The sequence below is a fragment of the Pipistrellus hanaki genome (assembly GCF_964339955.1).
Source record: "Pipistrellus hanaki genome assembly, chromosome: 1".
In the NCBI taxonomy this organism is placed as follows: Eukaryota; Metazoa; Chordata; class Mammalia; order Chiroptera; family Vespertilionidae; genus Pipistrellus; species Pipistrellus hanaki.
In genome coordinates, this window is record NC_140503.1 from 155,311,025 (window position 1) to 155,326,062 (window position 15,038).

The 15,038-nt window shown below is 36.5% G+C and overlaps 1 protein-coding gene across 2 annotated transcripts in view; it reads right to left on the reverse strand.

The window, feature by feature from the left end:
• The window catches only part of CCSER1 (coiled-coil serine rich protein 1), a gene marked incomplete at its 3' end in the record, with an annotated part of 1,087,168 nt that overhangs the window by 577,810 nt on the left and 494,320 nt on the right, over positions 1 to 15,038 (reverse strand). For both annotated transcript variants that reach the window (XM_084881902.1, XM_084881903.1), the window contains exon 8: positions 7,932 to 8,015. In XM_084881902.1, coding sequence (XP_084738028.1) covers positions 7,932 to 8,015 — 84 coding nt within the window. The remainder of the gene's footprint in view (positions 1 to 7,931; positions 8,016 to 15,038) is intronic.

The window sequence follows — 15,038 nt, forward strand, 5'->3', positions numbered from 1 at the left end:
CAGGTTCGATTCCAGTCAAGGGCATGTATGTTGGTTGCGGGCACATCCCCGGTGGGGGGTGTGCAAGAAGCAGCTGGTCAATGTTTCTCTCTCATCGACGTTTCTGGCTCTCTCTCTCCCTTCCTCTCTGTAAAAAATCAATAAAATATATTAAAAAATAAAAAAAACATCGATGAGAGAGAATCATAGATCAGCTGCCTCTTGCACACCCCCTACTGGGGATATGCCTGCAACCAGGTACATGCCCTTGCACGGAATTGAACCCGGGACCTTTCAGTCTGCAGGCTGACGCTCTATCCACTGAGCCAAACCGGTCCCGGCAGATTAATAATCATTTATAAAATAATATCTTTCTTTCCAAAACACAAGATAGGAACATTTATGATAAATCTCTTGGATTTTTTTAGGCAAAAGATAGTAATATTTCAATGTTCCTCAGTTTCTTTCTAACAATAAAATTACACTGTATTTTCATTGTGACCTTTACTAAGTCTGAGGAAAAAAATCTAAAAATTGCTTATGAGAAAACTATTTCTGCATAACATCATGAAATTTAATAGTTAAAAGTTAAATGTTAGGTTAAATATGTAATTAATTTAAATACTTTTTATTAGAATGGATTCTAATTAAGTATTCTTTTAACCATTATGTTTAGACTTTTGGTCTAAACCTATACCTATGCATTAAATGTCTAAACCTACACTATCCAGTAAAAGTAAATCCATAAAATCCCCAAAACTTTGTGCTAGGTGGGAGATTTATCTCCAGTATTAAAGTTGAATATATTCTACAAAATAAACACAAACTTATATTTGAATATTTTTAAATATTATTTATTTGTTTAAAGTTCCTATCACTCCTGGCTTCAAATGTTGGTTTATATTCATACCTTTAAGATCTTGCCTGATCAACATGATGTTGAACAATTTTCAGTAAAGTGTGTGTTATAGCTTCTAGTCTCATTTTCTATTTTTCTATTCTGAACTAACAATACATAGGTCTTAGCAAACATTTTGTCTAGATTTTGGTTTATTTAATTTCAATTTTATTCTTACATGTGAATGTGTCAATCACAATCTTACAGAGAAGTTTAATGTGGAAAAACAGTAAGATCATAACTGCTACCATTAAGTAGGTATAAAGGGGCATAATTCTATAAGACCTCTCTGATACGTCTATTTCCCTGTTACAAACTAAATGCTTGTCTTCCCCCAAATTGATTTAATTAAGTCCTAAGCCCCAAGGTAATAGTGTTTGGAGGTAAGAACTTTTGAGGGCATTTGGCTAGATGAGTTCATGAAGGTGAGGGCCTCAGGACAGAATTAGTGTCTTTAGGAGAAGAGGAACAGTCACAAGAGCTCTCTCCCTCTCTGTGTGCGTGCATGCACCAAGGGAAGGGTTGTGAGGATATATGGAGGAAACAGCTGACAAAAATCAAAGAGGGGGCTCTCACCAGACACTGAATCTGCCAACATCTTGGACTTTCTGCCTCCAGAACTGCAATAAATGTCTGTTGTTTAAGCCACTCAATTATGGTATTTTGTCATAGTAGTCCAAGCAGACTAAGGCATTCCCCCAATACACACATACACACACACACACACACACACACACACACACACACACCACAGCATAAAAACCACTAAAATCAACCTCATTCTTAATTTATTTTTTTCCAAGAGAGATGTCTGATTTTTTCATTGTAAAAGGAATATATGTACACTTGTCATTAAAAGTGAAACACTACTAAATTATATAGAACCGAATCTAAACCTTCTCATATTACCTAAAGATAATTATTAATTATACTAGACTTTCTCTCCATGTATATTTTATACAATGTTATACTATTTACAGTTCTCCCCATTTTACTTTATAAATGCACAGCTATGTAAATATATATTATTGACTCATACTATCACTATATATTATAATGTATCTAACTCATTATTGATGAATATTTATTTTTCCATGTTTTAGTATTATTGTATTATTTGACAATTGAAAAAAACTGAGGCCAGAAGAAAGATAACTAAATCTAGTCACACAGGCACACACATATTCTGATTTTTCATACCACTATATTCAGTTAGTATCCTATTCATGTAGAGAAAGATAAGGCCAGGAAGATGAAAAAAATTAGTGCCTCCTTTGCTCTAGTTCTTATGTAATCTTCTAACCAAACAAAAAGTTGATCAAATCTAGTGAATACCTTGGGGCTTCATGTAATGTAATGAAGCCTTGATAAAAAAAAAAAATGAATTGTGGAGTGGGAGACTGCATAATACAATTACCATTTTGGGTTTGCTCATCAGAGGGTTCATGAACAAAGAGTCTCAAAAGAAGATGGCATCCTGAACAATTTCCTGACACTACTATCTCCCAAGCTGACGCTAATTCCTTGTAGGCTGAAGCAGGAAGGGAAGGCTCAGAGGCACATGTGGGACAGTTTGGGTTCTGATGGGTGGTGAGAAGACAAGAATCTCAAGATTGTTCTCCTGGGGCATTAACTGGAGTCATTGGACAAGCACCAATAAGCCTGGGTTAACAAATGAAAATATCAAGGTTCTGGAGAGAACACAGCTGTTGGAATATATCAACCTTGCAAGAAAGATGATACTTTCCTAATTTCTCCTATTAGGAGGATCTGCAGAGTATTTCTGGCTGGGAGAACTGCAGAGTAGCCACCTACACTGGTCAGTTGTTTAACATTTGTAACTGAAGAGACCTCATGGTGTCAAAAAAGAAAGCCAATGACTAATATCCTTCAAGTTTGCTCATTGTTACCAGCCAACAAAAGCAGGTTCTATTGGGCCTTTGACCATCTCTGGTTTAAAGTTTTTATTTTATTATTTTTACCTGAGTACTGAGGACAAATAGAGAATAAACAAGCCAAAGAAAGTAATTGTGGATCTTAAGGGGACCAAATATCCTAAGAAGAAAGGACAAGCAAGATATTAAGGACAGGCTACTTACAGTGCAATAGAAATGCTGCCCACACAAATGATAAATTAACAACACCAAACGCTATGCATATTTAACAGTATATAATGAAAACATTAAAGTTACTTTCCAGATTTAAAAAATAACTTCTGTATTTTAATATTTACTAGACTATAAAAGTATAGTCATTGTTGGGAATCTAATTGGTGGCTTAGAATATTAATGGAAAAAAAATCAGCTAAATATAAAATAATTCAATACTAAAAGAAAAACGTAAGGAACTTGATAGATCAATAAGATCAAATATGGACATATGGATTTCAAGAGAGAAAACATTCTATAATTTGAAGGAAGACTTGAATGGATAGAACAGGATTACTGATACCAGTCATAATAAAGGGAAAAAAATAGTTACACACCTAGTTAAACCATAGAAAAAGGTCATGTGCAACACCCAAATTTAAAAAACCATGGAAAGTTACTAAGGGAAAAGAACCAAGCCCTAAAAATACTGTTTTGACATGGTATCTGTCTTAGTAACTCAGGCTGCCATAACAAAATATCACAGACTGGGTGTCTTAAAAAACAAGTTAAGACTGGCTGGTGTAGCTCAATAGTTGGACATCAACTTAAGAACTAGGAGGTCACAGTTCAATTCCTCATCAGGGTACATGCCTGGGTTACAGGCTCCATCCCCAGGATGGGGAATACAGGAAGCAGCTGATCTATGATTTTCATCATTTATGTTTCTATCTCTCCCTTCCTCTCTAAAATTTTCTCAGTTCTGGAGGGTAGAAGACCAAGATCAGGGTTCCCATGTGGTCAGGTCCTACTAATGGCTCCCTTCCTGGCTTGTAGGCCACTGTCGTTTCTGTTTTCACTTGCCCTTTCCTCTGTGCCTGGCAATGGAGAGAATAGCTTTCTCTTTTTATCTTATTACAAGGCCACTAAATCCTATCAATTTAGGACTCCACACTTACCACTTTAATAATCCTAATTAACTCCTAAAATCCTTATCCCATGTACAGTCACATTAGGGGTAGGGCTTCAACATGTGAATTTGGGGGGATACAATTCAATCCATTGCAGCATCCTTTATCTTTCCAGGTAAAGTGATATTCGAAGATTTAGATACCATATCATCAATACCCCATTGAAAGGAAATATTTGGGAAAGGATTCTAATCAAACCACAAAAGAATCAGAAGAGTCTAAATAATGGAATAAGATAAAAAGGAAAGCAAGGAGTAATGTGTAATAAATCTTAAAGTACTAGTACATATAATCTATCTATCTATCTATCTATCTATCTATCTATCTATCTGTATATATACAATAATAGAGGATTATGCAAACTGTCCATTATAGCATCACCTCACGACCAAATCAGCAGGCTGCATCCATACCCTCTGCTGAGGCAGGTGCAAGGCCTGGGGTAGGATAGGATACAATAGGAGGGGATAAGAAAGGAGAAGGAGAGGAAAGAAGGCCTGCATGCAGACAGGCCGAGAGGAGAAACACATTCAGAAAGAGAACAATAGAAAGATGCAGGGATGTAAAAGGGAAGGAAACTCAGGCGTGTACACAAGAGGGGGTGGCGACCTTGGAAGGGGAGAGCAGAGCATGTGCACCCAGTGAGGGATGGGGAGCCCCACCCCGACGCGGGGGGAGGGCGGTGGCAGCCCCTGGGAGGGAGGCTCCCACAGGTCCAGGACAGAGTGGAGGACAGTCGAGGCCTTCTGGGCGGAGGTGTTCCTGCATGAAGGCAGCAGAGCTGGGGCCACTGGGGCCTTGGCCATCCCTCACAGGGCCCAGTGTCCCAGGCAGGGAATGGGAGCAGGGCTGTGGTGGGGAGGCCGGGAAGGGGGGCGTGACAAACACTTGGCCTGAGCTGAGCCCTGGGCTGGGGGTTAACGCCTCTCTCCCCAGTGGAAGCTTTAAGAAGGAAGGAGCGAAGGAAGAACTTTATAAAGGAATCAGTAGACAGCAGAGTTAAAGAAGGAAAGAGGATGTATGAGTGAACAATAGGAGCTGTAATGAAAATCAAGTATAGTTGTATACTGGGAACAGATTTTAAAAGTAGGAGTAAGAAAAAAGATAAATATTAGTGAATAATTAGGCATGTTGATAGATAGTAAAAGAGTGGAAGTAAGTAGAGAAGAATGTATGGGAAAGGTAAGATAAGAGAGAAAGAGGGAGGGAAGAAAAGTTGTAAAGGAGATGGGAAGAAGGAAGAAATGGGGGAAGGAGCAAATGAGGAAGGCAGTGAAGTAAAAAAATAAGGTGGGAGGAAGGAAAAGGGGAGGGAGGGTAGGAGTAAAGATAAAGGAAAGAAGGAATGTGGGGAGGGAGGAAGGGTAGAAAAAAGATGGGAAGAAGGATGATGGAACAGAAGTAGAAAATAAGGAGGAAAGGAAAGTTTATAAATGATGAGTCAGTAGAAAAAGTGTTACATAAAGGAGAGAGAAAAATTGTGTGAGAGGGAGAAGCCAATAAGGAAGTGAAATGCAAGTGTGTGAATGGGATAAGATTAAAAAAAAGAAAAAGTTAATAGGGTTGATCAGGCCGGCAGAGGAGGGCAGTTAGGTGGATCAGGCAGGCAGGCACAGTGGTTAGGGCAGGTAGGCAGGTGAGCGGTTAAGAGCCAGGGCTCCCAGATTAGAGAGGGTGCAGGTTGGGCTGAGGGACCACCTAATGCACAAATTTCATGCATCAGGCCTCTAGTTTAAATATAAATAGATGATACCATGATTAAGGTTTGTAAATATAAGCCACACATAAGCTTTCATAAGAGAAGAAATACCTTTCAAAGGAAAACCAATTAATATAAGAACTGAAGTCACTAAAAGTCATGTAAGTTTCTTAGGGAGAGAAAAAAAAAAAGAAAAAAGATCTAATTTGATGTGTGAATAATCTTAAACTTGATAATTTCAAACGTTGTTTGGTTTATACCATTTTTGTGTGAACACACTTTGTAAGGCCAATACAAGATATATCAAAAATTTACTATCAACACAATACTATTTACATACCCCTTTCCACACAGGCACCACTAGCCTATGCCCTTCACATTGCCTCATAGCAAGGCAGGGAGACTTTGTTCTGCTATAAAGCAGTAGGGAATAATCACCCCATGTGTAAACTAGTTCCTTCAGGTTTACCGAACAAAACAATTCCTTCCTGAAAAGAACATTTGTCTTCCTCTCCAATTGTTGCCACCCCACATATACAACCCCAGGACATTCTAATATTCTGATATTTAATAAATATGTGTCCCTCCTTTGTTGAGTAAAATGAGAAAGAAGGTATCACTTCCAGATCCAGTGGTACATAGCTATAATTAAATTTATTACCTCTTCCTCCAAGAAAAGTCCTGTGTTGGCTGGCTGACTTAGAAAATGAGGCACAAGTGTATCTTTCTAGTTTAAATTTAAATTACCCAAATTGACTATAAGCTGATCCTTGAACAACATGGGTTTGAACTGCTGGAGTTCTCTTACATAAGGATTTTAAACATTTCTAAATCAGAAATAACACTATGCCCGTGAGATTGAGAATCAGCATTGATGTAATCATGGAGCAATCTAATAAAGGCCAAGTCTCAGTAAACATGTTGTCAGTTGCCGAGTCAATAAAATATCCTCTAAATTTGCCTGCCATCTTACAAACATGTTAAACTTTCTCAGAAGCTTAATGGTCTATAAAATCTGTTTTGTCATTTAATTATATTTAATAATTACATTATACATTATTGTTAAGGCAATCAAATCTCTAGGCAAATCTGAAACCATCACAAGTTGAAAACACATACTTCGAAGTGTAATGCCCAGTACTTGTTACCTACCAAATGTGTTTTCATGCTATGAAAGTATGATTACCTTTTTATGATATCACATTTAAAAAACACACCCTGAACATATGAACTCTATACAGTTCATATTTCTGTATAATATTTTCATCTGGGATTTATACAAAAATAATATCTATATTAATAAGTATCATTAGGAATTTATGGTAGTTTTATGAAAATAAAAGGTAAAATCTGGTTTTGTTTTCAGGATGAATGAGTAATTTGCTTTATATTACACTAGGGGCCCACCACATGAATTCTTGCACTTTGAAAGGAACTGTGGGCTGTGAGGCTAGGGTGGGCATATGGGTGTGTCTCGGCCCATTCTCTGCACCCCAGCCCAACCCCTCCACCCCACATCCTGAGTCCCCTGTCTGCCAGCAGACTGGCTCCCGCTGCCACTGCTCACACCTGCTGATGACTTAGAGTGATCAGGACTGGTGTAGGACGCCAATAGCAGGTGTGAGTGCCAGCTCTGGGACCAGCAGCAGGTGTGAGCACCAGGGGGACCATGACAAAAGGGAGAAAAGGATTTTCAGTAACCACCAGAGGCTTGCCCTGATGACAGTGACCCAGTGACCGGCACCCTGCCTTGGTCTGTTGCCTCTGCTCACCTGCTCCATTGTCCCGCCAACTAATGCCTGCCATGTTCTGTTGTGTGCCGCCTGCTGCTAGCTATCACCATGTTCCACACAAGCTCCCTGGTGGTCAACACATGTCATAGGGACCAGTTGTTGGGTTGTTTGGCTGTTCTGCCATCTGGTCTATTTGCATATTAGGGTTTTATATACTGTATATAGATATTTATAACTCTAGGTACAGGAGAGTTAAATCATACACTTTACAAAGTAAAATGTGGCTGTATCCTTCACAATTTTTCATAGATTTAACTGAAATGTCTAACTTTGGTTCAGTGATTTGTTTCTGAAATTATACCAAGTTTAATACATAAAATAAAATGTGCTATTTTTCAGATTGTCAAATCCTTATTACTGCAGGATTACAAAATTGACAATCAGATTGAATCACTAACCACATATAAATAAGTAACATTAGTATTAATAAATAAATTGTTGTATGGCTTATAGCAAACAATCTTGCAAATAAAACACACTGGTGGGGCAAATACTGTCACTTACCAGCTCTTCCTGAAGTTGGGAAATGAGTTCATCCTTCTCTTTCAGCTGTAGCTTCAACATTGAGCAGTCATCTTTCATTATATCCTATAAAAACATCAAAGAGACAGCATAATGGGCTTAGCCCTTTCACTTTGCTCTTGATAAGGAAAGTCAGCTTCACACAGAGGGAGATAATTGCATCTGACTAATGAAAGTGAAATTTCCTCTACACTATGATAATTCATAATATTCTAAGTTGCAAAATAAGCTAATTCATCCAAAAATATTATGCTACAAATGATATACACCCCTGTGTTTTTTTCCTTATATCAGCCCATTTGTCCATTTTGTTCCTGAAGATAGAAACCTAGGGGTCATCCTAAGTTCTTCCACCCATTCCTGTACATATGTATCAGTGGAATAAAAATACCTACATTCTAAAAGAGAGACTTTATTACTTGTTCCCTTGCTGTAATTAAATATTAGTTCTCAAACCAATGGTCATGTTGTAGTCTTTATCTTTAACGATTCCACTATAACATTTGTCCCTTTCCCTAGCAATCTGTGGGCATTTAATCTTTATACTCTGCATGTACACTCAGCCACATCCACCGATGGCTTATCTTACCTGCCTTCCAAGCTCCAACCCATGAACAAAACTACTTACTGAGAATACATTCAGCTTTGTCCTATATACAGTTTCACTCCATCTGTTGTAGGAATACAGGGCAGGAGGAATAGGGAAACTGATGCAAAAGTTAAAACAAGGCCAAACAGTGTGGGCAATGTGCAGCCAGATGGTAACTAAGAAGCCATTATCTTCCCCAGCCAAGGACATAGAGAACATGGTTTAAAAATCTCCCTAAGGAGAGAATGCAGAAAGGGAGGGGGGAAGGGGAAAGGAAAAATGGGCCATTTTACTTCCTAAGCAGAGAAGCCAGCAGTCTCAATGCTTACTTGGCAAGATCAAGTTGCTAGAAGCTTCTCATGATTTCTGGGAAGGCCATAACTAAGTTTTTTAAAAAAGGGACCTTGAGACTTAATCTATACCAAACCATTCAACAAAAAACGTTTGGGACCTATACATAGGAGGGTGTGTAATGCCACAGACCCCAGCCAAACCTGCTCTTCAGATTGGCTGAGAGCCCACCTGTGCTTCATAAGTCATCTTTGACCACATGGGGCAGCCATCTTGTGTGTTGGAGTGATGGTAAATTTGCATATTATTCTTTTATTAGATAGGATAGGAGCCTAGTGCACAGGTGGGGGCTGGATGATTTGCCCTGAAGGGTGACCCAGATCAGGGTGGGGGTTCCCTAGGGCAAGGGGCAGCCTGGGAGAGCGGCCTGTGGTGGTTTTCAGGCTCGCCATGCCCCTTGGGTGGTCCTGGTATCTGGGATTTATTTATCTTCTACAATTGAAACTTTGTAGCCTGGAGCGGAGCCAAGCCTCCTGCTTGCTCCATGGCCACAGCCATTTTTGGGGGGATTTATCTTCTATAATTGAAACTTTGTAGTCTTGAGCACCACTTTATTGAGCTGCAGCCACAGATGTTGTGTGTTTTTTACTAATTGAAGTCAACACTCTCCACCAGCAAAAAATAATTATGGGTTTCTATATTTCAATATTCACTTTATTGCAGTGGCCTGGAATCTAACCTGCAATATCTCTGAGGTATGCCTTTATTTCATTAGCATATTATTAGCACCAAACATTATAACTGACACACACAATACACTCAAATCCACCTTTCCTTCTCATAAAATTACCAAACAAAAGTATTAACATTAAGAAAATTCTCACTTTTTCTGAATCTGTTAACCTTATCTGAGCTGACAAGAAAACAGCTAATGGACTAAAGAAAATAGAATACTTGTTTATTCTGGTTCTCGTGTTAATTTCTTCTTCACATTAAGCAATCTAGGACATATGAATAAATTTACTAATATCTCCTTCCATGTACTAGAAACCAGCTTGACTGGGAGACACTAATTATTTCTCTTCCTTTTCTTTTTTCAAAAAAATATATTTTATTGATTGTTTAGAGAGAGGGATAGAGAATTAGAAACATTGATGAGAGAGAAACATCAATCAGCTGCCTCCTACACACCCCCTACTGGGAATGTGCCCTCAACTAAGGTGCATTACCTTGCCCAGAATTGAACCTGGGACATTTCAATCCACAGAACCTGGGACATTTCTATCCACTAAGCCAAGGTTTCGGCTGTTCCTTTTCTTTTGTAATAGTTCCATTCCTTCCCTAAAATGGAGTTTTATGGGTACAGTTTATATTCATCATTTTAAATATTTGTATAGATTCTAAATATTACATGTTACACTGTTAATAGCAAAAGGCTTAGCTTGCTCCACAATGCAAGGAAATATTAGCAGGCTTATGAGTCAGGTAAGAAAATATTGATATTTTGAGAATAAGAGGGTCAAATCCTGGGTTCTTCACTTAAGCAGTCCTGAGGCTTTGAACTTCTTTGAGCCCCATGGACATTTCTGTAGAGGCTAGTGATAACACCAGGCTTATCAATGATCTGACATAAACTAGTTTATGTTCCCCAAATTTTTAATAATGAACTCCCGTCATACAATAAAATGCCACAGGTTGGGCTCTCCAGGAAACAAATACTTAGGTGGAGTTCAGGGTGCAAAATTTTTATTAGAGAGAGTAAATCCACATGAAAAGAAAAAGAGAAGAATCAGAACTGAGCAGAAGTTTAGTTGGGCCATGAGTCCTACCTCACATATCCTCTGCCCACTGAAGGAGAGGCTCCATAGCCAACGCTGCCCTTCAGAAGAACTCCGGGTTGAGAGAGCGTGGGTGGCTCTTAAACTACTGCCTCCTTTTCAGCCATAGGTTAGGCGAAATCTCCAGGGAACTAGATCTCAGCTGTTGTTACTTTACTCATTGTCTCAGATAAACTTGACTTCAGCTGAGGCAGGCCCTACAGGACTAATAGCTAGAACAGTCAGCTAACCACAGGACTTGCAGCCAGGCAGTGAGTCCTTCACTGGAAGGGGATCTGAGACTCAGCCTGGATCTACTACAATAACTTTTTGTTGATTAGTTATCAACATTTTTGTATATTAATTTATATTTTGTTGATTAATTAGTTTAAAATGAAATATTTATCTATATTTTAACTAATAAAAATTGCAAAGATAGTTGGTCTTCCAAAAAACTTTCACTTCTCACAATTATGTGATTTCACTCCTGGGGAACTTTTTCAAGAAGTTCAGAATCTCACAGCTTTAAATCAGACAGGTGCTAACATATCCTTTGCATTTAATTATGGGGTAACACATTAACTATCATATGCCATTGGAAGCCATTTTTTAAAACCTTACCAATTAATGACTTTACAAATAAATATTAGTTATCTAGAGTTTTGTTTTTAGTGCAAAATTGAAAGCCCTTGAGTAATTCTTACTCTGAGATGAAGGCTGACAGCAATTTCCCTCAATATTCTCACTATATTTGCAAAATTCTAGGACACATTTGGCAGGGTAATATATTGAATTAGAAATCATATCGATGTGTAGAATTAACTGGATTTTAACATTCCTGGTTTTCATAAGAAGGGCATTCCATTAACATGAAGGCTAATGTAACCAATGTAACCTTGTATTTATTTCAATGGGTATTATTCACAAATAGGGAAACCATAATTTAATAAATATAGCATCCTCTGTTTCATTGCAGGGTAATTAATTTTTAGGGCTAAAATTCAATTACTTCCTAATTCAATAATCATTCATAAATATGAAACTCGTAACATGGTAGATTGAAGATAGCTACAAATCCTTTGAATTTATTACGGCTGAAGGATGGAGTTTAATTATTTTTAGACCTGGGATGGTCTTAACTGACTTGCTTGACCAATAGAATGCAATGCAAGTAACTCTGCATGACTTCCAGGGTTATGTCAGAAAAGACCTTTCAGCTTGCACAGTGGGTCTCTGAGGGCTCGCTCTCAGTTTATTCTCTTGCAGAAAGAACCCACCAGTCATGCGCCCATCAACAGCATTGTATGAGCTGCCAGAGGACACCCAGCATTAACTGCCAGCCGAGAGAGTGAGTCATCTTGCACAACCAACTCAAGTGACAAAAGCTCCTGCCAGTATCTCACCATAACTACCTGAGTAGAATCATTTTCAAATTCCTGACTTCATAAAAATTATGAAAACAAAAGTATAGTTTTTAGCTACTAAACTATGGGATGATTGATTATAGAGATTATCAGACAAACTTCAAATTATTAGAATTCATGTAAATTGAGTCATTATAGTTTTATAAAAATGTATGGAGCTAATTTTAAAAATAAAATATGTTGTGATTTACTTATGATTTTGATATTTAAGTTATGCTGTATTTAGTGTAAATTTCAAGTAGATAATTTGATGCATAAAAAGAATATTTATGTTCTCACTATATAAACTACTAAAGATTCAGAAATACAAATATAAAAATTCTTTACAAATTATCTGATTTTTGTACTTTTATAAATTTGACAAGAGCCAGATACACGTATATTTGGGAATTTTGTCCTGGAGCTGACTTCAGTCCCATATATTTTATAATTTATTTTTGCCTGGAATTAGGATCACTTTTTTATTTAAGACCAGTGTATAAAAAGAAAACAGGTGCCATAAAATTAAAAATATGTACAATCTGTAAATCACCTTGAAAGTGATCATATACTGAAATTAGAAATGCAGATTAAAAAAAATCAAATCATTTATAACTCACAAACCTCCCCATAGTTCCTCAGGTAAAATTATAAATATAACTCTTTGCTACAAGTAAAAAAAAGCAAGTTAAATCTGGTATTGAATCATCATGACTCTCTATTTATAGACTTTTGTTCATCTCTCAGTATGTAAGTCATAAAGTAAAGCCCTTATGCTTATCAATAAAAAGGTCAAAGGATTAAATGGAAACAGGCAACTCTATCCAAGTATACAATGACATAATGTTATGAACAAGTGGGGAAAAAAGGAAATAAAAGAAATAGAAATATGGAGAGGAGAGGAGAGGACAGCAAGGCAGACTTTAGAGCGTACAAAAATATTAATAAATTATCAATATTCTGCAGCTCTTTCTAAATAATGGACCTCATAATTCTTATGTTAACTTAGTTTTAAAGTAGTAGGCTATTGCAACATAAACAGGACTATATGAGAAATTGCTTTTCAAATACTGAAAGCAAGGTCAATAAAAATAGGACCCTAATTTTTATTATTATTTAGTATAAAACAATTAAAATATGCAAAGCATTTCAATATCAATAATTGCTATATGACACTGTAACATTAAGTTTCTTTCCATTTATTTTTTCTACCTTTATTTTATTATTTTCCATCACAATTTGTCCCCCAAGTACCCCCTTCTGCCTCCATCCATCCTCTCCTCCTGCATTAAGTTAAATAAAAAGATATTCTATATCCTAGATTTGACTATACATTTAAGAGATGTACTAATACTACATTGATGTACACTGTGCTTTTTTTCTTAAATATAGTTTTCATAGAAAGATAAAATTTAAAAAGGCATAATAGCTGCTCAAAATGTGTTCCAAGTGAGTATCTTAGCAATGTATTTTTTTGTTTGTAAATCAAGTCAGAAAACATGACATTATCCCTCCTCACAATATTATATTGTCTATGTTTTTTCAAGCAATTAAATACAAGATTGTTTGGATATATCAGCATAATATTTTTTTAATATATTTTATTGATTTTTTACAGAGGAAAAGAGAGGGATAGATAATTAGAAACATTGATGAGAGAGAATCATCAATCAGCTGCCTCCTGCACACACCCCACTGGGGATGTGCCCGCAACCAAGGTACATGCCCTTGACCGGAATCGAACCTGGGACCCTTCAGTCCGCAGGCCAGCGCTCTATTCACTGAGTCACACCACTTTCGGCTATCAGCATAATTTTTAAAGCAAGTATTACTCTTATGAAATCTTAAGACTTCTTACTGATTTCCATCATTCAGAAGATAATGACAACAATGTCATAATTGTATAAGAGCTTTATAATTTATAAACACTTTCATGTACAAAATTTCTTTTTTGCTATCATAATATTTCTTGACCAATTTCTTAATCAAAATTATATAATTCTATGCCAAGTAGGGCTTTAGGTATAAAATGAAACAGAAAAGACAGTTAAAGCAAAAGTCAAGAAAAAGAAAACCATTAATAATACCAGGACCCTTAAATTGTGTTCATTACTTAATGTATTCCTATCCTTTTTTGAATACTTAAAAACATTAGCCTATACTTAGAAATTTGCCAAGATATTAAAACTGTTCCAGGAGACCTTGAGCTTGTCATTCCAAGTTATTAGAGCCCTCTTAGATACCCTTTACTGAATTAATAAGAAAAGATGGTGTTGCATAACTCATCTAATATAATGTACTCCATTTTACTTATCTTTTTCTGTACAATAAAAAAATAGCATGTTAACCTGTCATGATTCTTATAAAAATATTCATTCAAAATTTTCAGTTCTTTTTTTCATACAGTTTAATTTGTGTAAATTAAAATTTAAAAGCAAACATCTGTATTTCATTTTCTAAAGTTTTTAAATGATGGTAGATAATTTTCAGATATAAGGATATGAAACAAAGGCCTCAGGGTCTTAGAATGAGTTGGTAGGTTTCACAGCTTAGTTTCCTGATTTCTTAAACCCCTGGGTTTCATGGAAATCAATTATGAATCACACTGAAAACATAAACATCTTTATAATCTCTTCAACAATGAGCTTTCCTCCAGAGAAAGTCAAAAGTGATAAAAGTAATATTAATTCATATTGTCCCACTGAACTTGCTTGATACAAAGTTCACGGGGAAAGACGCATCCTTAAGAGGTTCTGAGATTTTCTGATACCAGCATTATTTTCTCCCACAGAAGATAGACAAAATAACTACATTATACCTAATTTATTTTTAATACCTTATTTCTTAAGCAAAGCAAGCAATTGTTTAAGTGATATATATACTATATATGAAAAAATAAAATAAAATGGTTAAAAACACCCTCTTAAAAGTCCCTGTTATGAAGGCATGTTTACTTGCTTTTCGTGTTTTAAGTAATAGAGTACAAACT